Source organism: Periplaneta americana, chromosome 12 (assembly GCF_040183065.1).
Source record: "Periplaneta americana isolate PAMFEO1 chromosome 12, P.americana_PAMFEO1_priV1, whole genome shotgun sequence".
NCBI lineage: Eukaryota > Metazoa > Arthropoda > Insecta > Blattodea > Blattidae > Periplaneta > Periplaneta americana.
Genome location: NC_091128.1, coordinates 160401850 through 160428430, shown reverse-complemented (window position 1 = coordinate 160428430; position 26581 = coordinate 160401850). Strand labels below are relative to the sequence as shown.

Sequence of the window (26581 nt, the reverse complement as noted above, 5' to 3'; positions counted from 1 at the left end):
ATTTGGGGCAATACTACTTCAGTGAGGCGTCTATGTATGACCCGCTCCGCCAGTTTGCTGAGACAACTGAGGAGACTAATAGGCCTATAGTTGCTTGGATTCGTCTTATCCTTTCCGGGCTTTGGAAAGAGAACTACGTGAGCTTCTTTCCAGGGAATGGGATAGTGACCGGAAGCCAAGATGTTATTAATTATCTCTGCTATGCGCTTCATAGCTGACCTTGGGAGATGCTGCAATGTAATTCCTTGGATAACGTCGGCTCCTGCGGCCTTATGAGGGCCGAGGCGACGAATGAAATGGGCGACCTCGTGGGTGTTCGTAGGTCGTATCCCATTTTCCGGCTCCCTGCTAAGGAGGTCTCGAACCGATTCCTCAACAGCTCTGATATGGGGCAAGTTTAAATTTTGTTCCACGGGATGAAAAGTGGTCTCTAGAACGTCTGCCAGTGCGGTAGCCTTCTCCTCAGGAGTAAAGGCCGTGACATCTGGACCGACTACTAATGGGTGAATAGATTGAGACGGATTGGACAGAGCTCGAGATACACGCCAGACATCTGACATGTTTCTGCTGTCCATCGTTTCAACCTTGGATTTCCAAGCATCCACAACCGTTTCGTGGACCGCCTCACTGATCCGCCTGCGCAAGCGGTTCATTTCTATTCTATGTTGATCTAACCTAGTACGCTTCCACAATGTTCTTGCTCTATTGCGGGCGATCTTTAGGTCTCTAATATAGGCTGGGAGCTGCATCCGTCCCGGTTGTGAAGACCGTTTCGGTATTGCAGCAACCATTGCCTTCTTTATGCACTCCGTCAGGTCGCTAACTGACCTATCTATGTGGGACCACGTCTAGCCGGTATATATGCAAAAGTAGGGCTTCCCGCTGCGGGCCAATCAGGAGCTAGTTCCTAGTCCCGACCGCCAGGCGCATTCTGGTTGGTGGACACGTCAGCCAATCAGGAGCCAATTGCTGGTCCCGACTGTCTGCCGTGTGCTGGTGGTCTAAGCGTATCGTTCCTGAAGAAGATGGCAGAGCTAGCCGTCGAAAGCTTGGAAGCTAATCTCCAACTCACCTGGCTGAGAACCCGAGAAGAGTTATTCTACATCAAACGCCGGGAAAGCCTCAAGTCATATAACGTGTTCTTATTTGAAATAAAATACACACGACTGTTATTCATCGAAATTAGTTCTAAAACTTTAATTTTAATCTTATATAAAAGAATGTTAAATGGAATTTTTCAGTCGGTATGTCCCCAAAAATGTTCAAATCTGACAGTATTTATCCCAGTACAGAGTATAGAGTTTTGAATCATTTTCTAATATATTGAATGAATTATATTCGTTATATATATATATATATATATATATATATATATATATATATATATATATATATATATATATATATATATATATGCCTATAGGGTTTTTCAAAAGCAACGCATAATTGCAATTAAAATTGAATGAGAGGATTTGGGATAAGAAGCTACTGTTCTCCAACCAGGAGATAATTCGTGAAAGGAATGTGCTTACTATTGCGTCATCTATTGGAGCGAAGTAGATAGATAATATTAGAGTTATAACGTCAGTTTGAAAATCATGCGCTCTCCTGCATATGTTATTTCCTGTATGGAGGGATTAAAAGACCAGGAGATTAACCGTGATCTAATTTTGTAACTAGGGTAGTATAAAAATGTGTATATCAGTGTTATGGTTTGTGCTTTGAGAGATAGCCAATAGAGATACGAGTACCCACGTGTGTGACCTTACGACATCTTATGACATCAACATTCATTCACAGCATCACCCCGCTCCGTCTCATTCCCTGGAGACTTTCTCGTGGTTGGAGTACAGTAAGAGCCACCGGCGTGGCTCAGTCGGTTAAGGCGCTTGCCTGCCGGTCTGAAGTTGCGCTCGGGCGCGGGTTCGATTCCCGCTTGGGCTGATTACCTTTTTGGGTTTTTTCCGAGGTTTTCCCTAACCGTAAGGTAAATGACAGGTAATCTATGGCGAATCCTCGGCCTCATCTCGCCAAATACCATCTCGCTATCACCAATCTCATCGACTCTAAATAACCTAGTAGTTGATACAGCGTCGTTAAATAACCAACTAAAAAAAAAAGAAGCTAAGACACGTCGAACCTTGTATTTAGAAAGGAATATTATTTTATGGAAAAGGAAATATTTTTGCGATTGTTGTTGTCCGTGTTATGACGTCATCGAGAAGTTTTTAAATCGACCATATAGTTTTTTTAATAAGAGCATATCGGTGGCTAAGAAGTGATACCTCGTATCAACACAAACAGTAATTTAGTTTAACTACATTATTATTTAAAAACCTACGTTATTATGTTCACAAAATTGGACAGTCGACTAATATTTTATCCTTAAGTAGAAGATCTTGCAAAGCAGAAACATTCTATGTATAAAAAGTCGGTCTATTCTGAGAGAAATTAATTTTTAAAACAGCTTTCTTTTGGTTCACCTGCAAATTCACAGATACGCGGTATCACGTCTTAGCCAACGATATTTTCATTGTAATATTTCATTTGTTTTATACAGAACCACTATGATTATGGTTACTATGGTAACAATTTTGTAGTTGATATATTTTTTGTTAGTTATGAAAGCAGTTTTATTTACGAAATGGACATGAAATAAAATACTCTAACAGAAAGCGATCTTCTTATGTGTCTCACATGTCCATGCCCTCTCAATTTCGATTCTATTCTACTCACAGTTGACTGAGAAATAAGTGGCCAATTTGGAAAATTTTGATAAAAAGTGTGCATACTTCTTGTAGTGTACTTAGTGTACTCTTCTGTCACCAAATTCTATCACCTTCAGAATCTCATTTACTTCATTTTCTGTTAGGAATATCTTGTTTCATGTCGATTGCATCAATAAAATTGTTTTCATAACACAATGACTGACAAAATTAGATATCAACAATAAAATCGTTACGTCGGTCTTGGTAGCGTATTCGGTATAGCGCTGGCCTTCTGTGTTCGAGGTTGCGAGTTCGATCCCGGCCCAGGTCGATGGCATTTAAGTGTGCTTAAATGCGACAGGCTCATGTCAGTAGATTTACTAGCATGTAAAAGAACTCCTGCGGGACAAAGTTCCGGCACACCGGCGACGCTGATATAACCTCTGCAGTTGCGAGCGTCGTTAAATAAACCATAATTTATTTTTTTATAAAATCGTTACCGACCATAACCATAGTGCTTCTATACAACATAAATGAAATAATATTACGTAAAAAGTATGCTCTTTCAGATGATAATATTATTATAATTTTATATTTAAATCTCATTGCTAATTTGTCTTAAAGGGACCTATTTAGCTCCCTTCTCCCACTTTGTTCGTGTGAAATATATGAAAGAAATTGTACATTCCTGGAATTACAAAATTAACTGTGTTTCCTTTTCCGAATTTCTTAATAAAATTCCTGTTTCGTATAGTTTCAAGATTTTCAGTAAACTAACAGTTAAAATGGATAATAGAATAATCGATTGCTGTCTCAATGTCAAAGCGCGTTTAAGGAAAGTTCTCGCCAATAAAAAAGTTAAACTGTAATTACGGATCTCCGTAGTCAAGATATTCTACTCCGTTTCTCAAAGGGTAAATAATAAACTCTTTGCAGATTTATTGCACGTGCCTAGAGAAATGTTAAACATAGAGATATTAAAGTCTACATTCGTTGGCTGCCGTCAGTTTTGACATTCATTTCAAAACAAAAGAAAATGTAACAAGGTTATCGAATATAAAAACAAGTGCGCTTTGTTTTCAAGAATTGACGCTAGGTTCATCTTTTCCCTGTAGCTACAAGGATTCTCAGTGGATGGATTTGTTTACGATGTAATACGTAATCGAACGTGAATTTAAGCAATGAATCTAGTTTTATGGATATCAATATTAAACAGCGGGTTGCAAGGGTTAGTGAGGTGCATTTCGTAACCTCTTCTACTCAAATTCTATGATAACTTTCCCAATGTGCAACCAGTTTTTAACAAACGAAGCTCTGGGGACCGAGACTGTTCCATAAAAAGTGGAGGAAATGCCAGTCCAGCATGCTGTCCTGCTATGGTATGTATAAGTGTCCCCTAAGTAGTGAAGAGGGGATTTGGTCGGTGGAGTTGTCTGACAATCCTCCCAGCTAGGTCATATGGACCCCATGGATAAATATATAATAGGATGCGAAACTGCGGTCAGCACCATCTGGATTTGGGGGTTTGAAATAAGGTGATCAGCGCCCAACGTCGTAGGTGGTGAATATTAGAACTACGTGTTGGGTACATTACCGAGAGTTCTCAATCTATCCGTTCGAAATATTGCTGTACGGGAGAGTCGAAGTTGAAGATGGCGGACTGAAACTTGCTAATAAGTGAACATAAAGTGATACGTGTGTGTATAAGCAGTGTATGTTAAACAGTGATGTTTATGGACGTTGTGAAAATAGTGTTGTTGAATGTATTGTAAAATAATAGTAATATAATAAATTGAACTATCTAAGTAGTTCTTGCAGACTTTTCCATACCCAAAGAATACAATCCCAATTTATCTAACCTTTTGCTTTATTTTTTTTGTCTCTTTCTGGTTATATTTTAATCGAGAGTGTAAAACACATCGCCTTTTTTATCTTGCTGTTGGCTCCGGTAAGAATTTTCAGTAGAATATGCTGTGAGGAATAAAACCGTAAATGTTTTATTTTAAATTGGGTTAGTTTTGAATATCGATGAGGGTGGGAGGCAATACTTTCTGCACAGTTTAACATTTTCGTCACCAGGTGCGCTGCTAAATGCATGGAGTAATTACTCTTTTCGCTACTTGGTGCGCTGCTAGATGTAATAACGCCCCTCCCAGAAATAGATGGCAGCAAGATCAATTTCTGCAACAGCGCCTCTAGTATGTGTTACGGGAAACTGATTAAGTTTCGCATCCTATTATATATTTATCCATGTGGACCCGCTAACCAACGGCAGGTCTAGAACGCCAGCAAGATTGGATTTGTTCAGCAACAGTACTCATCAATTGCGTAGCACTTGCTAGAAATATTATCTGTCTGAATCTAGTGATAACTAGAGCCTTCTTAGGAGTTCGTGATGCAAAGTTCCTGTGTGCTTATGGGAGAAATTTGTCTGGTAATACTGTGTTCAGTTCTTCTGAAGTACACAGGCTCAAATAAAGGCCCATTGACAATGAAAATTAAACATAACGCCATTCATGATGGGAATATAAACATAACCGAAAAGATCCTTGGTAACCATGGAAACGTAACAACGATATTTTTTTCGCCATATTCTGTTGTAAACTTTAGCGCTCTACGATTGTGTATTGTTTCCAAATCACATAAGAGTAATCATAAAAATTTGAAGTTCGCACACTTCATTATACCGTACTGTATTAATGATTGTACTAAAGCTAAAAATATTATTCTCAATGCCTCCTTAGTGATAAAATTTCGAAGTACAGTATTATGAATTTATAAATTGTCTTCCTCAAATGGGCCTATTGTAATATTTCAGGCCTATATCTTTTCCACATATTATATTTAAATTGTTGATAGCAAAACGTACTTTTCATAGATATCTTTTGAATATATTTATGCTCGACCATGCCGAAATGTAGTAATTATACACCTGGTAGCAGCCTTTAATGCACCTCATTAAAGTACATCTATTCATTATAATTCAGTTGTTCAGCCAATGAGAAATCACCTTCGTATTGATTGTACCATTATAAAACCGCAAGTATCGATTATTCTCGGATATGCAATCGAAAGACAATTAGCGAAAAGTCACGGAGGCTGGAAATCCAATACTGTCGCGGAAGTTTATGTTCTGTTACTATAATAATTAGCGTTAATTGTAAATAATATTCAAATAAATTCAATTTGTCATCTTTTTTGTCAATTCTAAATCAATTTCCAGGTTATATCAAGCCTAATGTTCATGTTATTCTCTAGATTATATCAAGGTCAATGACATTCGTGTTTCGGAAAAAATCAATACTTTCGCGTCTGCGCACATCTCATAATTCAGGTCAGTTCCACTCCTCACTTGCATAACCATAACATGAATACTTCTTGAATAATTTCAAGTTAGAAATATGGTCGAGCATAAAAAGTCGTATGAAACTTGCCTATAATGGTAATTGAGACGCTCGTATGAAAATTATGAAACTCGTTTGCGCTCGCTTCATAAACAAACATACTCTCGTCTTAATTACTACCATTATAGGCTCGTTGCATAATGTACTATCTACGTTTCCACATCTTACTACGTTTCTTTTGTAGGGTCTGAGGAAACTACCATTCAGTTCATAAACCTGAGAATCATGAACTGTTTACTGGAAAACTGTTTATAATAACAGAAATATTATTTCCAAAAAGTAACAGCTGATAACTCGTAATGAAACTGCATTAGGACACTGCCTTCTTAATTCAGTGCTATACCGTATAGCTATGGCTTTAAGAAAAATACTCTATGAAGAAGGCCATGATTCCAGCATACATGTCCAAAGCCTCCTAGAGTGTAGTTTATGTCAGCTTTTTTTTAGTTGGTTATTTTACGACGCTTTATCAACATCTTAGGTTATTTAGCGTCTGAATGAGATGAGGGTGATAATGCCGGTGAAATGAGTCCGGGGTCCAGCACCGAAAGCTACCCAGCATTTGCTCATATTGGGTTGAGGGAAAACCCCGGAAAAACCTCAACCAGGTAACTTGCCCCGACCGGGTATCGAACTCGGGCCACCTGGTTTTGCGCCCAGACGCGCTGACCGTTACTCCACAGGTGTGGACTACAAGTCAGCTAGTTGCTAGTCAGTAGCATGTAGTATAGACTTGAGCTTTTTGAGACATGGCCTTAATACTTATCTCCAACAATGTGTTTATGGCTGACAAATCAGAGAACTTCTGTATCATATAATCTATGCATGGCCTTCGTAAGTAAATGCTATAGTCCCATCGCTATAATTTCCGGCAGCCAATCACGTTGCAGGCCGGCTACATTTAAACGTGTGCATCTTGTGATTCGCTGATGAAGATGTTAAGCATTTCCTAAGGCAGGATAAATACTTAACATAATCGCCTCCATTTTGGCTCTTTCGTTGGCGTTCGCAGAAAGCACACGAGGACGTTATTTTCCGCTCAATTATTTGCTGAATTACAGTGCGTTTGATTTATTATCATAGGAGCTACGACATGATAATGTTTAACGATGTGGCAAATAGATTCCTCGTCTGGTAGTTCAGCAACGAAAGAACAAAAATGGCGAACGATACTACCTACCTAGACTTTTTAGAGCCTTGACTTCCTAAGACGTAAGCAAAGAGGAGGAGTCACGCCGGGAATGACAGCGTCGCGACTATAATATATACAGTCACGAAGCTCAATACGTGGTAAATATGCATGCATAGATAGTTGCTAACCACTAGGATCGCTACTATCGCCTTATTACAGACAATGCGATATAGTACCGGCACAGTATATTGTTCCTAGCACCCTCACAACTCAAGCTTCGTTACTGTATATACTAGACTGTGCTAGATGTATGAACCAAACTCACTGCCGTCAATTTTATGTTGACTGATCTCGATGGTGCGGTTCTTAATTTAACGAGACAGTTTTAAAATTGACTTTCTTCAAGGAAAATTATTTTGAATGTTAGTTATTTGCGTACTGTACCTCATTAAAAGCGGGACCGACGGGACACCTGGCAACCCAAGACTTGAAAGCTGAGGACTAACCTAACCTGATTATCCCTACATTACGTTGTAGAATTCTGTTGTTGGTAGCTTTCTTAGCTTCGATGATAGAACTATACGAAACTATAACAACATATTACTTACTTACAAATGGCTTTTAAGGAACCCGAAGGTTCACTGCCGCCCTCACATAAGCCCGCCAGCAGTCCCTATCCTGTGCAAGATTAATCCAGTCTCTATCATCATACCCCACCTCCCTCAAATCCATTTTAATATTATCCTCCCATCTACGTCTCGGCCTCCCTAAAGGTCTTTTTCCCTCCGCTCTCCCAACTAACACTCTATATGCATTTCTGGATTCGCCCATACGTGCTACATGCCCTGCCCATCTCAAATATCTGGATTTAATGTTCCTAATTCTTATTGTAGGGATTCGTAACAAGCTGTTTTTTACGGTGATGGGTTGTTAGCCCTTCGCCCAACCCCCAAGCTGGAGGACCACCCCTTATCGGCTGTCCACGACTGCTTATTCAATATATTCGCAGCTACCCTCCATATCTGGAGGCCGTCTCCTCCATCCGCAACCTGAGGACGCGCCATGCCGTGGTGATAGGGACCCACAATACATGGAACAACATATTACTTAAAACATATTAATGTTTTGATAACAGTCTTAGCAATGTTTACTGATTTGTCCATGTTCGACTTACCCACGTCCAATGTTGCCAATATGACCATTAGGCACCAAGGCAGTATTCTTCGCAGACCATCCAGCGCGGAGGGTTGTGACATGGCAACACAGCACCTGGAAAAATGATATTACGTCACAATGCTAACAAGTGAGGAGTGGCATACTGACGTACATCGATCAGACGTCGCAACAATGCAAGCAAATACAAGCAGCAGCAAGTAAACAGGTCAATAACAGGCAGTGGCGTGCCTCGCAGGTGCGACAGGACAGACCTCACTCATCAGCCGGCGCGAATGTCACTTGTTTATTCATGCGAAATTTCGAACCGATTGTGATCAAAATCGGCCGATGGATGCACTGTATAGGGTAGCAACAACGAGCAGGGGTGAAGTTACAGATGCTATGTCATAAGTACCTCTAATGTTGCTTTTGGAGCAAAATTTTAGTTGGAGTGTGTTATGACAAAAAGTAATCTAGTTTTCAAAGTTAAGACCATTAGATTCTGCGCTCTTGGGCCACCTTTCAGAGAGGTTTGTTATCCTGCGACTGTACTAGTTTCTGGTTTCTGATGTGAAGAATTCGGTAATATTCACTTCCACCGCTTCCAAGTTTTGGAAATTTCTAACACGTAGGAAGTGGGCCATGGACCGAAACAGATGGTAATCTGAAGGCGCACGATCAGGACTGTATGTCCTGGCGAACGTTTGCCTAGGCCAGCGTTTCTCAAACTATGGTCCGCGGACCACCTGTGGTCCTCGAGGTCTGTCCTTGTGGTTCTTCAAAAGAGACAGAAGAAAAAATAAAATTCAAACGAATTACGTATCACACTATAGCTGAAAATCTCAGAGTCTGGAAACGACACATGGCAATCGCCTTTCACTTTTTCTCCCAGTACTGACATTTTATGAAATTTATTTACCTTACCTGTCTATTGACTTCCCATCTACTCTCAGCAACAAAAGAGGGATTTAAAGCACTATGAACGTGGTGTTCCTCGCTATATTTCCGTGCACATCTGGCGTCGTGCCTATAACCCAGCTAGGGACCACCCGAATTCATAACAGAGGACCAAAGTACCGAACCTTTTCATGTATTGATGACTTTCTTAATAATTTGGCGACACCCAGTCTGCACATTGAAATGGTCACGTACTGTACGTCGTACACAAAAATGCAAAATTGCATCTTTATTTGTTGAAAATCGGGCATGTTTCTCCATTAATTTTTTTTATTTCTTTTTTTTTATACATGACGATATAAGAAATGTTCTTCTATTAACATTAACTTAATTAGTTAATACTAATATAAAACTAATTGAATTAAATAAATTTTAATTAATTATTTCTACATTAAAATGTAAGTCTGCTATTAAAATATGCTGCATAAGTGATAAATTTGCTTTCGGAGGGAACAGAGTAAGGTGGTCCGCGGAACTGTTGTGACTTTAAAAGTGGTCCCCACTTCAAAAAAGTTTGAGAAACGCTGGTCTAGGCAAACCAGAAAGCTGCTTAGAACCCCAACCTCGGAGGGGGCCCCGGCTAGAAAATATAATAATAATAATAATAATAATAATAATAATAATAATAATAATAATAATAATAATAATAATAATTATTATTATTATTATTATTATTATTATTATTATTATTATTATTATTATTATTATTATTATTATTATTATTATTATGAAAATAAGAGTGGCATTTGTTGCTACATTAAAACATTCATAAATCTGATTGAGGTTCTGGCTGATATGTACATATATTATCAGGCAGTACATCTCACTTGACGATATGTGTCAGAGGAAAAACAATTGTTTGTATGCATCTGAAGTCTGATTAGTGTAATATGTAGCTAGTCAGTGATGTATGCAATGGAGGAGGGAAAGGAATTGGGCACCCCACTTCATTATATTTTTATTTTAGTAGGTTATTTTACGACGCTTTATCAACAGCTTAGGTTATTTAGCGTCTGAATGAAATGGTGATAATGCCGATGAAATGAGTCCGGGGTCCAACATCGAAAGTTACCCAGCATTTGCTCGTATTGGGTTGAGGGAAAACCCCGGAAAAAACCTCAACCAGGTAACTTGCCCCGACCGGGAATCGAACCCGGGCCACTTGGTTTCGCGACCAGACTCGATTCTGGCTTGGTTCTCTCAAGAGTGATACCTTATTGGAGTCATTTGTGAAGTTCAAACTTGTCTTCTGACAGTTAAACTAAACAACTACTAAAACTTTCGTTCCGAAAAGGAATAATTTTAAAATGTTACATTTGTTCGCATCAAATTTCTGCACATTTTAAAGACAAAACTAAAATTCTTTTAATCACTTATTATCATAATACCACATTCTAGTATATACAGTCGCGAAGCTCAATACGTAGTAAATATGCAAACATTAGTTAGTTGCTCACCACTAGGATCGCTAATATCGCCTCATTACAGGCAATGCAAAATAGTACCGTCACAGTCTATTGTTTCTAGCACCCTCAAAACTCAAGCTTCGTGACTGTATATAGTAGACTGTGATAATACGCTGCTCTCTTAAGCTGACTGAGCATGTTGGGGATTAAATCAATGGCTCTCCCAAAACACACTATGAAATTTTCACATGAAACGATTTTTATCTCGAAAAGGAAGCAAAAACGAGCAAAATTGTATTAAACTTTTGTGTTTGAAATCTAAAAAAATAACTCTTTGAAATTAACCCTGCATTACTCAGATGGGGTGTGGTAAACCCCGGTGCGTATATTTCAACGAAAATCTAAGAGATGGAGCTAGTGTGTACTCTGTGCATCTGTATACCTTTCAATCACATCCAGAAGAGTTCACTTAAGAAATTGTTTAAGTGAACTAAGAATAGTATATTTAATTGCGTTTATCTGATTTCTGAAACTTGCGGAAAAATATATTAGTTATTTAAAATGGGGTTTGTGAAACCCCACCTGAGCAATGGTGAGAATATTTATAACATGAGTAACGCAGGGTTAATGACATTACTTACGATTCACCCTGTATAAAGCATATCTACTTAACTGTTTGTCTGTCTATCTGTCTAAATGAAATAAAATCAGTTGGAAATAGAGTAGGGAATGCTAAAACAAAAGAGCAAGAAAACCAAACATGAAAAGTAGAAGTAAAAGAGAAAGTGTAACAATGACAAGTGAAAATAAAGAAAAGTGAAGAGAGTAAAATGAAAGAGAGAAATATAAGGTAGAAAATAGAAAGTGAAATGGGAAAATATGTGAAAGGAAAATGCACACATTGTTTGAGTTGTTGATGACATTGCTACTGAATATACAGTAGAAGAAGCGAATTAAGCTAAACATTTGTTTTAGAGACCCCACGTAAGTTACTGCAATCGCGAAATAGCTTGAGAACTCTCACAGCAGAATCGCGATACAGCGAAAGTACAGTCCTGCGTGTTACACGTAATGGATTCGTGTGATAGTCACGCCCTCACGGCTTTCAAAGAAGGAGGCGTCGACACAACAAAGCGGAGGATATCAACTATGCACTTTCTCGTACAAATATTTACTTACGACTAGATCGGTTAGAGATTCCAGCAATGAGAAGAGGCGTTATGAGAAATATTATTCATACGAATAATACATTTCAAACACGATTTGGTTAAAATGTTAGTATTTATAAATTCGCTGTTTAAAAAAGTTAATGACTACGCATTTGTAGTAATAAAAACCTTGTCTGAACTTGAAAATAAGTTATTTGGACAATCCCGATTGCAATATGCGGTGGTTCTATATGTACAATAATAAAACAGAAACCTGCAGAAAAGTATATTCTATTATCCATGTGCTAAAAAGGATAAATGTTAATCTCCACTCTTGCTTAAAAAAAGTCCCTTGTGCAGACACTTGTATTTCCCTATTTTGACTATGCTGACATTTTACTGACTGACCTTTCCAGCGACAACAAAACGAAACTTCAACGTGCTCATAATTTGTGTGTATGTTTTGTAAGCAATGTTCGTAAATATGATCATATTACCCCATCCCTGGAAGCAATAGGTTGGCTTAAACTAGATAAGAAAATAAATTTACATTCACTTCTCTTTCTCTTCGAAATCTTGAACTCTTCTATTCCTTCGTACCTGTCGTCTCGCTTCACTTACCTTTCTTCCCACCACAATCTGAACACACGCTCTCGCCATGAAACAATACTAACAATACCATCCCATCGCACCTCCTCATACTCATCTTCTTTCACAATAGCCCTGCCAAGACTCTGGAATTCGCTACCTGCTAGCATCAGGGACTGTCGAAATAAAATTGAATTCAAACGCAAACTTACTAGGCACTTGGTCAGTAATTGAGACTCGTTCAGACATGGTTTCTTGTAAATAGTTCTCTTAATCAATCACAAAATATTTCAATATCCGGTAATTTCATTACTATAGATTTTTGTTATTGTAGGTTTAATTTGTAATTCAGTAAATACAAAAATATTCTTTGTTCTTAACTTCTATGATAAAAATGTCTAGCTTTCATTAATCAGGTAATCTTGTCGTACTTTAACTTTTATTGTAATTGTAATTGTAAATTTAATATTAATTGTAATTTTATTGTTCATATTATAATTAGTTGTAATCCCCTGGTAGAGGGACAGAGAAGGACTGACGGCCTTATCTCTACCAGGTTAAATAAATAAATACTACTAAATAAATAAATACTACTAAATAAATAAATACTACTAAATACTACTAAAATTAAAAATTTTATTAATTTTATTCACAAAAATTGCTTTAATATCAAGTTAAATACAGGTCTGTCCAACTGTCTTTGTTGCCAATTAAAATAAAAACATTTGAAAAGTCACGTCTAATTACGATCTGAAGCAAAGCCATCTACATAGAAAGCCGGAGACTTGCATTGGCAACACTGTAAATAACTGTCAAGCGGAGGCCTACGATACAAAAGCACGTGTTTGTGTTAATGTCTATTTTCAATGCAAATGAATTGTCACGGTCGTACCAAACGTTCATTGTTTATCTGTTACGAACTAAGTGCGTATTGACTATAAAAGCAACACAATAAATGAAAATAAAATGGCCGCAGTCTTTGGCAATTTTTACGGTTAATGATGACAAAGTGATTAACAATTATTTCAGATATTAAATATTTTATAAATTACATTTGTGCGAGATCGTGCGTATTTGCTTGGTTTCCGCACAAAACCAATCCGCAGAAAGTCTAATATTCCACGTTCAGTATTCCCAACCTAACACACATAACAATTTCCCTCTTCTTACCTCTTAAGTGACATATTGATTTTACTGCTTTAGGCTTTTAACATATTATTTTTAGAGACGTTCAGTATAGTAATAATTATAAATTGGAAACTTACCACTGCAATTTCACCTAAATTGCGATGTTAATTATTGTTTTTAAATATTTGCAAAAATTAAGTAAACTCAACAACTCCACTAAAGTTACTGCATTCGTGATGCAAGTAGCATTAAGGAAGCCGTGAAAAAAAACAACAAGATTCCAGATGCCGATGTTATTACTGCAATATGTTATATAAATAATATTGTTACAATATTAAAATGAAAAAGAAATCATTACATAACCTTACCGTTTGTTTTAAGTTCGCATTTATAGACAGGGGGAAAAAAAAAGACAGACGTATATCACGGCCTGCTGGAGTATAGTAAACACAGAAAACATTTTAAAGCAACAATGTTGAAGATAGATATTTTTGTTTAACAAATTTGCCGTCATTGAACAGAAACCAAGATGGAGATTTCATTGCAACTAATTAGAAATTCCTCTTTCAGGTATGTAAGAAACGATCTTCGCACAAAATAATGTACGATACACGAGCGGTATGTTTTCTTTCTTTCGCTTTTTCAAGCTTTTCCTCGAACATGAAAACTTCAACAGACCGCTATTGTAATACATATTACTATTATGTAGTCTTACTTGTGGTTTGTAATGTAGAAGAAATGTTGTTCCTGCGAAATTGTGGGGTCTCACCTCCGTTGATTTTTCAAGTTAATTCTAAATCGCTATTTTGTTATCCCATAAATATTGCAGTTGCTATTTTTCAGACCCATCTATAATTTGTAGATGCACACACTCACGTTGTTGGTTTTGAAGGTTTGTTTATTATTATTTTTTTGTAATTAGTTATAAACATGTTCCTTTTCACTTCGTATTTACAGGATTTAACGTTCACTGAGTTTACTCTAATTGGCACATACTTAATAGATCATCATGTGTAACTGTATTATGTTAAAGGTATGTTTCTGCACTTTTTCATAGATCTTCATATTTGGCCTAACTGTATTTACACCCTCATACTTTATTATTATTTGTCAATAGTTTCCCTTGTTTATATTTCTATTTTTTGCATAATTTACATTCTTAACTTGTTTTGTATAATTATATTTATTTAAAATCATATTTTAAAAAGTTTACACCAAATAATTCGTAGCACAGTTGGTAGAGCAGCTACTGGAAGGTCCGGGGTTCGATCCCAGGTGGTCACAGGATTTTTTCTCGTTGCCAAACTTTCAGAACGGCCCCGAGGTTCACTCAGCCTCCTATAAAAATTGAGTACCGGGTCTTTCCCGGGGGTAAAAGGCGGTCAGAGCGTGGTGCCGACCACACCACCTCATTCTAGTGCCGAGGTCATGGAAAGCATGGGGCTCTACCTCCATGCCTCCCAAGTGCCTTCATGGCATGTTACGGGGATACCTTTACCTTTTTTACCTTTACACCAAATAATTCAGGATAACACTATTATTATGGTGACTGGCTAGTTTCAACCAAACCTGGCTTCCTAGGCATTTGAAATATTTGTAGAAAAGCACGACAGATAATCGCATGAGATTAAAATGTATATAATATCCTAGCTAGACCTTTCACGTCAGAGGTGAAACAACATAAAGTGGCAAAACATTGTCAATTTACTAGCTCCGTATTGGTTAATTGATTGGAATAGAGCATTGGGAAAGTACGTTGTTATTGCATTACTGAATTATTTATTTTTGGTACAAGTAACATTTTCAGGACGCTTTATCAACATCTCAGGTTATTTAGCATCTGAATGAGATGAGGGTGATAATGCCGGTGAAATGAATCTGGAGTCCAGGACCGATAGTTACCCAGCATTTGCTCATATTGAGTTGAGAGAAAACCCCGGAAAAAACCTCAACCAGGTAACTTGCCCAGACCGGGAATCTAACCCGGGCCACCTGGTTTCGCGGCCAGACGCGCTAACTGTTTTCAATTAGCCATTTTATGAAATTATTAATAGTTTTTTATATTGCCGTACTGTAAATAAAAATGATTCGTATGAAATGCAGTTTACAGAAAAACCATTAGGCCTAAGCAACCTACGTAGGTGTAACTATTGCTATAACACGAGGATCATTGTTGTAGTAAAATCAGATAAAAGCTTCAGCGGCATCACTTCTAATTACACGCCAAATTTACTATAAATGATTTCCAGCCGATTTCACGCCAGTTAACAGCAGTCATTCCTTATCATTCAACTGTCTAGCTTTATTGGTGTGCGCAACAGATATAATAGACAGTCACTTGTTTCAAGAAACGGAAAATCTTATATGCAAAAACATTTTAGTATTCCACATTAAAAGTTTTAAAATGTCTATAATGATTGGTGCATAAGTTCGTAGCGTTTTTCATTCATTTACTGTCCATGTTTCCATAGCAACCAAGTATTTATTTACGCTACGAACTTATGCACCAATCCAATATAAAGGAAAGATACGAGACTGTGTTTTGTTATGACATCAGATGAAAGATTCTTGCTATTCATTTATATATCTTAATCTACAAGAGAAGTAAACATTTCTGATCGATTTCACGACAATTAGCCAGTCACTTGTTTAAAATCAGGCATCTTGTGAGATTCTTATTCGTCAAACAAATTTACGGTGTAACGTGTTAAAAAGGACTAATATGAAATAAAATTTACAAACACAATATTTCTAACTTTCCCGAACTGTAACATATGACAAGGACGAAAGACTCTTGTAAAATCAGACAAAACTTTTAGGTATCACATAAGTATAACTGAACACAATAGTTATTTACGTAACTAGGACAGAAAGTGCTACTTTTGTGTACGAGTGAGTCGTTTACGGACCAGTCCTGAATTTCGAAACGAGTGCGCGAAAGACAATTTCGTACTAGTTACGTACAATATTTTTTTGGCACAATGTGAATTAATATTCATAAAATAAATTACAGGCTATTGAGATTTTTGTAGGCTAGGAGTCACGGCCTACTAATACTACATTGTCTATATAGTAGGTCTAGTTATGACGTCATGATTGTTGTGTAGCTATAGTGAGGGCTTGTGTATTCTGAACCATGCAAAAATTAAAAATGGCTTTATTAAAAAATATATTTTGTTTTGATATTAAGAGAGAGATTCTGAGGAGACGTTAGGTAAATTAATACCTAGAAAATCTAAAGAACGATACATGAAGGAATTCGATTTCTTTTTAAGATTGGACGAAATATAACAGTGTGGAATTAATAACGGAATGAAAGGTATGTCTGCTTACATGATGTACAAAGCTGTGGCTATGAAACTGTTTGTACAGGGACATCGTTTTATTTTTACTTCAATTTTTATTGTACCTGAGTTTTTTAATGTACTTCACTCCTACCCCTTCTACTAATAAAGTTCCAACTGTCCTCCACACAGAAGCAAGGCCGCATATAGTTAACAGCACTGAATTAGTGAGTATAGTACGTTTCAGAAATATGTTCGCGTTTTCCAGTGACGAAAGAGCTTTCAATATTGAATCATATTTTCGCACAGGTACTGTCCGTTTGCCTACGTCGCATCCCGATTTCCCCCACCTGCTTCTCTTCGCCCCTCTGTAAAAGCTGGGCTGTCTTAGCTCTTTTCTGAAAACATTAATTTCTGTTAGGAATTGGACGTTTACGTAATATTATACACCTGTTTAAAATAACTTAAATAAAAGGGCCTTGTTAAGTAATTAACTGTCACGTGATTTACCCCCTTTCTACGATCCTGAGCATAACCACTTGGATGGACAGTAGGTAGCATGTCTGAGTAATTTTATCTGTGCGGGTGGGCAGAAGTGAAGACTGAATTTACAGTACGTAAGGTACTCTGTTATAGAGTAGGTACAGAATTATTTCAACATGAGTTACTAGTACGAAGGACGAAACTGGCAATTGGAATTAGTTGTAATAGTCTACAGTGCGATAATATGCACAAAAGAACTGAAGCCTGTATCGAAATGAAGGGCCACCATTAAAAAAAATGTGTTTAAATATTGATATTATGATTATTTTTCAATTTAACTTCTTTATCTATATTGTACTCTAATTAAATGTGCTGTAGACAGTATAATATACACTGCATAATGAATACGTTCGCATGGATAACTCAGTTCGTGAGTAAAAACACTTATTGTTAATACAGTACAGTATTTTGATTAAACAAAAACCTAATGAAAATTATCGAACTCAAAATCGCGATATTTCCTAGTTTACGTAAATGGATGAACTACTTTTCTTCCCTCCTATACCTCCCTCCTGTTTGTGTTTTACGCCAGTATCATCGAACTACAGTCGTGGAAGGGGATAGCAAACTGTGTTTCCGGTTTTCTAAAGGTATAGCCAGGTTAATATTAAAAATGTTAGTAAAAATAAAATGATGTCCCTGTATATAATTTCTGTTTCTGTAAGTAAAGCTAAATTATATTATCTGTTACCATTTTTAGTAGACTAGGAGGCATTGCCTATAATTTCTGTGTTCATACTTGGAGATGTGTTGGTATTGAGACGTGATAGTTTTCACAATGTTTCACCATAGTTGGTTATATAATTATGGCAACTTTGCGGTATTCGTACGGAAAAGTGGATCATAACTATGTTTTTGCCGCACGCTTACAGCAAAGAAGAACTTTTTTAACCAATAATGCGTTATGGAAAACAGCAGTTTTCATGTAGTTGTGCCAAAAAATTGTAAATTGTTCAAGCCAATATTATCACGACAATTAATAGCAGTCATTTATTTTTTGCTAGTCATATTGTCCGATACTTATTTGTAGACGATATCACAGTCTAGTATATAGAGTCACGAAGCTTGAGTTGTGAGGGTGCTAGGAACAATAGTCTGTGCCGGTACTATTTCGCATTGTCTATAATGAGGCGATATTAGCGATCCTAGTGGTTAGCAACTATCTATGGATGCATATTTACTACGTATTGAGCTTCGTGACTGTATATACTAGACTGTGACGATATCCTATGTTAGCATGTCACGTGGTTTATAAAAGGACGACTAATATGAAATAAAATTTTACACAATAAAATAATTGCTAAGTAACACCTATAAAATGCAGGTACAAAACTAGCCAGTTACCAGATGGAAAACTTCTTGATGTCATATTATGATATATCAAAGGTAAATAATCTCCAGACAATTTCACGACAATTACCGCAAGTCACGTGTTTTCAGTCAGTCATTTTGTCGGATTTTTATTCATTGAACATCTATCCCAGCATGCCACGTGCTTTACAAAAAGAAGACTACGGTAATGAAATAAAATTTTACGTAATAAAATGAATATAAGAAACTAGCTAATTATCTTGTTATAAAATCAGATGGAAAATTTGTTGGCGTCATATTGTATATATAAAATAAAAATTATTTCCAGAGAATTTCACGACAATTATCGGTAGTCACTTGTTTCCAATCAGCCATCCTGTCAGATTTTTACTCGTAAAACATCTATCTCAGCATGTCACGTGTTTTACTAAAAGAAGACTAATCAAATAAATTTTCACACAATATAAATAAAATTGTTAAATACCATCTATAAAGTGAAGATGCGAAACTAGCCAATTGCCTTGTTATAAAACCAAATGGAAAATATTTCAGCGTCATAATGTATGTACAAAATATAAATTATTTCCAGACAATTTCACAACAGTTATCGGTAGTCCTTTGTTTTCAATCAGCCATCTTGTCAGATTTTTATGCGTAGAGCATATATCTTAGCATGTCACGTGTTTTACAGAAAGGAGACTCATATGAAATAAAATTTTACACAGGATTTTTAAGTAACATCTACAAAGCGAAGATACGAAACTAGCCAATTGTCTTGCCATAAAATCAGATGGAAAACATTTTCGTCGTCGTATTATAATATGCAAAAGATAAATAATTTTCAGGCAGTTTTACGGCAATTACCGGTAGTCACTTGTTTGCAATCAGTCATTTTGTTGGATTTTCATTCGTAGAACACTTACCTCAGGATGTCACGTGTTTCACGAAAAAAATTTAAATGGCCACGCCACCTAGAGAATTGTTTTGGAATGCGGGGTCCGAAACTTTTGCCGCGAAGTGTACGTTGTCACGTCAGTGCCGCGCCCACCATGCACGAGTCACGCCAATGTATCGATCCGTGAACAATCGATATCGTTCCTAGAGTTGCGTGGTGGAGCGAAAACAGAAATAGTTTTTTTTTTTCAATGCACTACCAGCACCCCAAAAAAACAGTTCTGAAACTTTAATTTCCCGCCGATCTCCTGGCGCGATGAACTCCTAAGTAATTGCATCTTGTTTCGGATGCTTCTTCGGTTCACACAAAGGCGTCGAGGGCCGATATAAATATGCACGGCACATTGCACAGTTCCTGATTGGTCGGAGTGCCACCAGCTCGATACCGTTTCCTCGCACCTGGGGGGCAGGCTTCCTGCATTATCATAAAAGAGTCTTTACGGGCGCATAAATTGTGCTGTGCTGATATGCTTGTGACGTCACGGGGTGACGCATGTGCCGCCAACTAGAGCACGTTCCGCAAGATATGACAGCGGGCCGCTGAGGAGGGACAGACAGACAGATGTGTGACGCACGTCGTACTGCAAATAGACTGGAGAGTTACCAAGAGAAACAAACGACTAACGCACGACGCTAAACAGACATTGTTGATAGGTGAGTAGGAGGCTTACCTGTGTTCCCGGCCGATGCACGTCCGAGCGCCCGGCCCCTGCATCGCGCGACACAACAATCGCGTGTGGCCGCTCAAGGGTGCGCGCGCGAGTTTTAGTAGCTGGGCGCAGAGACATCTGTGAGCCGCATCTCCAAGCGGCGGCACCCCCACACTCGCCGCACACGTGTGCATCGTATTGAATGCGATCCTTGTTAGCGAGTACAAATCTGCGCCTTCAGCGTGTTCCGAAATTTCATTTCATTCTACGTTGATCTTAACAGTCAGATATGAGGAGCAACTAAGCAAAACGTAAATTGTCACGTAAGACGAAATTTTCACGAGAGACAAAAAATGCGTTCTTTCCAAATTATTTGTAATAGAAAGATGAATAAAATCTTGTTTTAGGGCCGATTTTACCAAACATACTTACTTACTGGCTTTTAGGGAACCCGGAGGTTCATTGCCGCCCTCACATAAGCCCGCCATTGGTCCCTACCCTGAGCAAGATTAATCCAGTTTCTACCATCATATCCCACCTCCCTCCAATCCATGTTAATATTATCTTCCCACCTACGTCTCGGCCTCCCCAATAGTAATATGCGTTACAAGAGCGGTATGTTGAAGTTTTCATGTTCGAGGAAAAGTTTGAAAAAGCGAAACGTAGTTGAGCTTTTTTAATTTCCGAGAATTGAAAGAAAACATACCGCTCGTGTATCGTACATTATTTTGTGCGAAGATCGTTTATTACATACCTGAAAGAGGAATTTCTAATTAGTTGCAATGGAATCTCCATCTTGGTTTCTGTTCAATGACGGCAATTTTGGAAAACAAAAATATCTATCTTCAACATTGTTGCTTTAAAATGTTTTCTGTGTTTACTATACTCCAGCAGGCCGTGATATACGTCTGTCTTTTTTTCCCCCCAGTCTATAAATGCGAACTTAAAACAAACGGCTTCCTTTAATGTTACATGCACCACGAAATGCAGCAACTTTAGTGGAGTTGTAGAGTTTACTTAATTTTTGCAAATATTTAAAAACAATAATTAACAGTGCAATTAGGTGAAATTGCAGTGGTAAGTTTCCAATTTATAATTATTACTATATTGAACGTCTCTAAAAATAATATGTTAAAAGCGTAAAGCAGTAAAATGAATATGTCACTTAAGCGGTAAGAAGAGGGAAATTGTTATGTGTGTTCGGTTGGGAATACTGAATGTGGAATTTTAGACTTACCGCGGGTTGGTTTTGTGCGGAAACCAAGCAAATACGCACGATCTCGCACAAAAGTCTTTTTCCCTCCGGCCTCCAACTAATCCTCTATATGCATTTCTGTGTTCCCCATACGTGCTACATGTCCTGCCCATCTCAAACGTCTGGATTTAACGTTCCTAATTATGTCAGGTGAAGTATACAATGCGTGCAGCTCTGCGTTGTGTAACTTTCTCCATTATCCTGTAACTTCATCCCTCTTAGCCCCAAATATTTTCCTAAGAACCTTATTCTCAAACACCCTTAATCTCTGCAAATCAAGCTTTCAGGTATAACTCCCTGTAAAGTTGATTTGAATAATTTTGAGGGAAAAATTGTTCCGGGGCCGGGTATCGAACCCGGGACCTTTGGTTAAACGTACCAACGCTCTACCAACTGAGCTACCCGGGAACTCTACCCGGCCCCGGAACAATTTTTTCCTCAAAATTATTCAAATCAACTTTACAAAGAGTTATACCTGAAAGCTTGATTTGTATAATACACGTCACTGTTCGTTAACAGAAAACCACAATTTAAGTCACACGGAGTTAGTGTGCACTCAGTGTTGGTTGCTTGAAGGTTGTCAGCCCACTTTGAGGTCTGTGGATATAGAGGGAAAAGTTGGATCGGTGTCGGGTAGATTTCCTGGGTAGCTTAGTTGGTAGAGCGTTGGTACGTTTATCCAAATTTCCCGGGTTCGATACCCGGCCCCGGAACAATTTTTCCCTCAAAATTATTCACCCTTAATCTCTGTTCCTCTCTCAAAGTGAGAGTCCAAGTTTCACAACCATACAGAACAACCGGTAATATAACTGTTTTATAAATTCTAACTTTCAGATTTTTTGACAGAAGACTAGATGACAAAAGCTTCTCAACTGAACAATAACAGGCATTTCCCATATTTATTCTGCGTTTAATTTCCTCTCGAGTGTCATTTATATTTGTTACTGTTGCTCCAAGATATTTGAATTTTTCCATCTCTTCGAAGGATAAATCTCCAATTTTTATAGTTCCATTTAGTACAATATTCTGGTCACGAGACATAATCATATACTTCGTCTTTTCGGGATTTACTTTCAACCTTATCGCTTTACTTGCTTCAACTAGAATTTCCGCGTTTTCCCTAATCGTTTGTGGATTTTCTCCTAACATATTCACGTCATCCGCATAGACAAGAAGCTGATGTAACCCGTTCAATTCCAAACCCTCTGTGTTATCCTGAACTTTCCTAATGACATAATCTAGAGCGAAGTTGATTTTACCAAACATATTTAACTTTAATTGTAATTTTAAATCTTTTTAATTGACACTTAAAGAGACGATGCATTTCACCAACACAAATTGGAATTTAAGCTCTTATTAAAGTACATTTAAGTTAATTGGTCAATATTTGGTCATTTAAATAATTAATTCTGCATTTTCATCATAGTGAGGACTAGGATGAGATGATATTTAAAAATTATGATTTATACCAAGACGGGCGAGGATAATTTCCGAACGAGAGGATTATTTTAACACAAGGGACGAAAAAGATTTGCAAATGAGGTTTAGGCTAAGCAAGACATAAACACTGCATATTTTGAATAGTATAGAGAATTTCCAACTGATATTTAAAAATTGTGATTTATACCAAGACGGGCGAGGATAATTTCCGAACGAGAGGATTATTTTAATACAAGGGACGAAAAAGATTTGCAAATGCGGTTTAGGCTAAGCAAGACATAAACACTGCATATTTTGAATAGTATAGAGAATTTCCAACTGGTATTTAAAAATTATGATTTATACCAAGACGGGCGAGGATAATTTCCGAACGAGAGGATTATTTTAATACAAGGGACGAAAAAGATTTGCAAATGCGGTTTAGACTAAGCAAGACATAAACACTGCATATTTTGAATAGTACAGAGAATTTCCAACTGATATTTAAAAATTGTGATTTATACCAAGACGGGCGAGGATAATTTCCGAACGAGAGGATTATTTTAACACAAGGGACGAAAAAGATTTGCAAATGAGGTTTAGGCTAAGCAAGACATAAACACTGCATATTTTGAATAGTATAGAGAATTTCCAACTGATATTTAAAAATTATGATTTATACCAAGACGGGCGAGGATAATTTCCGAACGAGAGGATTATTTTAACACAAGGGACGAAAAAGATTTGCAAATGAGGTTTAGGCTAAGCAAGACATAAACACTGCACATTTTGAATAGTACAGAGAATTTCCAACTGATATTTAAAAATTATGATTTATACCAAGACGGGCGAGGATAATTTCCGAACGAGAGGATTATTTTAACACAAGGGACGAAAAAGATTTGCAAATGCGGTTTAGGCTAAGCAAGACATAAACACTGCACATTTTGAATAGTACAGAGAATTTCCAACTGATATTTAAAAATTATGATTTATACCAAGACGGGCGAGGATAATTTCCGAACGAGAGGATTATTTTAACACAAGGGACGAAAAAGATTTGCAAATGCGGTTTAGGCTAAGCAAGACATAAACACTGCACATTTTGAATAGTACAGAGAATTTCCAACTGATATTTAAAAATTATGATTTATACCAAGACGGGCGAGGATAATTTCCGAACGAGAGGATTATTTTAATACAAGGGACGAAAAAGATTTGCAAATGCGGTTTAGTCTAAGCAAGACATAAACACTGCATATTTTGAATAGTATAGAGAATTTCCAACTGATATTTAAAAATTATGATTTATACCAAGACGGGCGAGGATAATTTCCGAACGAGAGGATTATTTTAATACAAGGGACGAAAAAGATTTGCAAATGCGGTTTAGTCTAAGCAAGACATAAACACTGCATATTTTGAATAGTATAGAGAATTTCCAACTGATATTTAAAAATTATGATTTATACCAAGACGGGCGAGGATAATTTCCGAACGAGAGGATTATTTTAATACAAGGGACGAAAAAGATTTGCAAATGCGGTTTAGTCTAAGCAAGACATAAACACTGCATATTTTGAATAGTATAGAGAATTTCCAACTGATATTTAAAAATTATGATTTATACCAAGACGGGCGAGGATAATTTCCGAACGAGAGGATTATTTTAATACAAGGGACGAAAAAGATTTGCAAATGAGGTTTAGGCTAAGCAAGACATAAACACTGCACATTTTGAATAGTACAGAGAATTTCCAACTGATATTTAAAAATTGTGATTTATACCAAGACGGGCGAGGATAATTTCCGAACTAGAGGATTATTTTAACACAAGGGACGAAAAAGATTTGCAAATGAGGTTTAGGCTAAGCAAGACATAAACACTACATATTTTGAATAGTATAGAGAATTTCCAACTGATATTTAAAAATTATGATTTATACCAAGACGGGCGAGGATAATTTCCGAACGAGAGGATTATTTTAACACAAGGAACGAAAAAGATTTGCAAATGAGGTTTAGGCTAAGCAAGACATAAACACTGCACATTTTGAATAGTACAGAGAATTTCCAACTGATATTTAAAAATTGTGATTTATACCAAGACGGGCGAGGATAATTTCCGAACTAGAGGATTATTTTAACACAAGGGACGAAAAAGATTTGCAAATGAGGTTTAGGCTAAGCAAGACATAAACACTGCATATTTTGAATAGTATAGAGAATTTCCAACTGATATTTAAAAATTGTGATTTATACCAAGACGGGCGAGGATAATTTCCGAACGAGAGGATTATTTTAATACAAGGGACGAAAAAGATTTGCAAATGCGGTTTAGGCTAAGCAAGACATAAACACTGCACATTTTGAGTAGCATAGAGAATTTCCAACTGATAGTTAGGTATTTAATTTTATTTAAATTATACATTTACTGAAGAAACAAATCAATCTTCGGTTGCCTAAAATGCGGCAACTAAACTAATATGAATAACAAATTTATCATGTAAGCCTAATACTACATTTGAAGGCACTGGAATAACTCAAATCAATTAAGTTTTTCCATTTTGCTTGTTGCATGATGTTTCCTTGTATCTTCTTTCATATTATCCCGTTTTGTCTTCAATATTGCTAACGATATTGAGATACGTTTTTTTTGCATTGCAATCTCTTTCTATTTCCAATCTTTCTTCTTTTATTCTAAATTTTGTCCATCCTCTTTTGTTTTCGAGGATTTTAATATGTTTTGAGGTTACCTCTGTTTATGATGGCATTTTATTGTCGTAATATAACAAATGAACTCACTATAAAGGTCGTTGCTTACATTAACAAGGCACATGGCCTTCGAAATTATTATTTTACTATGATTTCGAAGGCCGTGATGACTTAATTGGGAATTAAATTCATTGACTTTATTTTAAATGCGTATTGGTTTCTTTGTTTGCAACATTTCAAACTGAAAATTCTTTACGGTACTATAAAACATGCTTTGCGATCGTCATTTGTTTACAGCATAGTCAACTGAAAATGGCGGCTCCGTTCAAACGTTTTGGTGAAGCTAACATTAGTGAAATATAATTTTAGTAAGTCAATTAATATTTTATTGTATTAGAGTACTTTATTTTGTCTAATCTTTATATACTTTCTTCTAATCGTGTAATAGTCAATTAAATCCCACTCGAGTTTTGATTTTCTCTAGATAAATCAAAACCTCTAGTGAGATTACTGTTGACAATATTATTGAACTATAAATCCGTATTTTTGTATGGCATGTTTAGAATTTCATGTAGAAATGTTAGACGTGGTCAGTGATTAGATGTTGGCGATCGTGTTACGCTTGAGTCCAATAAACACAGGCAGCTGTGAACAGATCGGGTAGCAGAAGGAATGTGTTGTCAGTGGTTTTCAATTTAATGTTCAGCCATTATATTCACGTAGATAATGTTAAACCAGAAGTTGTATACTGTGAAAATTAAAATCAATTCAGAATCCCCAAAATTTGATATAGAAAAAATCAATACTCCGGAGTTGCAGCGTGA

General features: G+C 36.9%; 1 protein-coding gene across 1 annotated transcript in view; it reads right to left on the bottom strand.

Annotated features, from left to right (window-relative positions):
* LOC138711065 (uncharacterized) overlaps positions 1-20451 on the bottom strand; it is a 110486-nt gene extending 90035 nt beyond the window's left edge. The window contains exons 1-2 of the mRNA XM_069842373.1: positions 20390-20451; positions 8419-8513 (exon numbers count right to left, since the gene is read on the bottom strand). Of these exons, the coding sequence (XP_069698474.1) occupies positions 8419-8513; positions 20390-20433 (139 nt within the window). The 5' untranslated portion in view covers positions 20434-20451. The remainder of the gene's footprint in view (positions 1-8418; positions 8514-20389) is intronic.
* Between the last annotated feature and the right edge of the window lie 6130 nt (positions 20452-26581).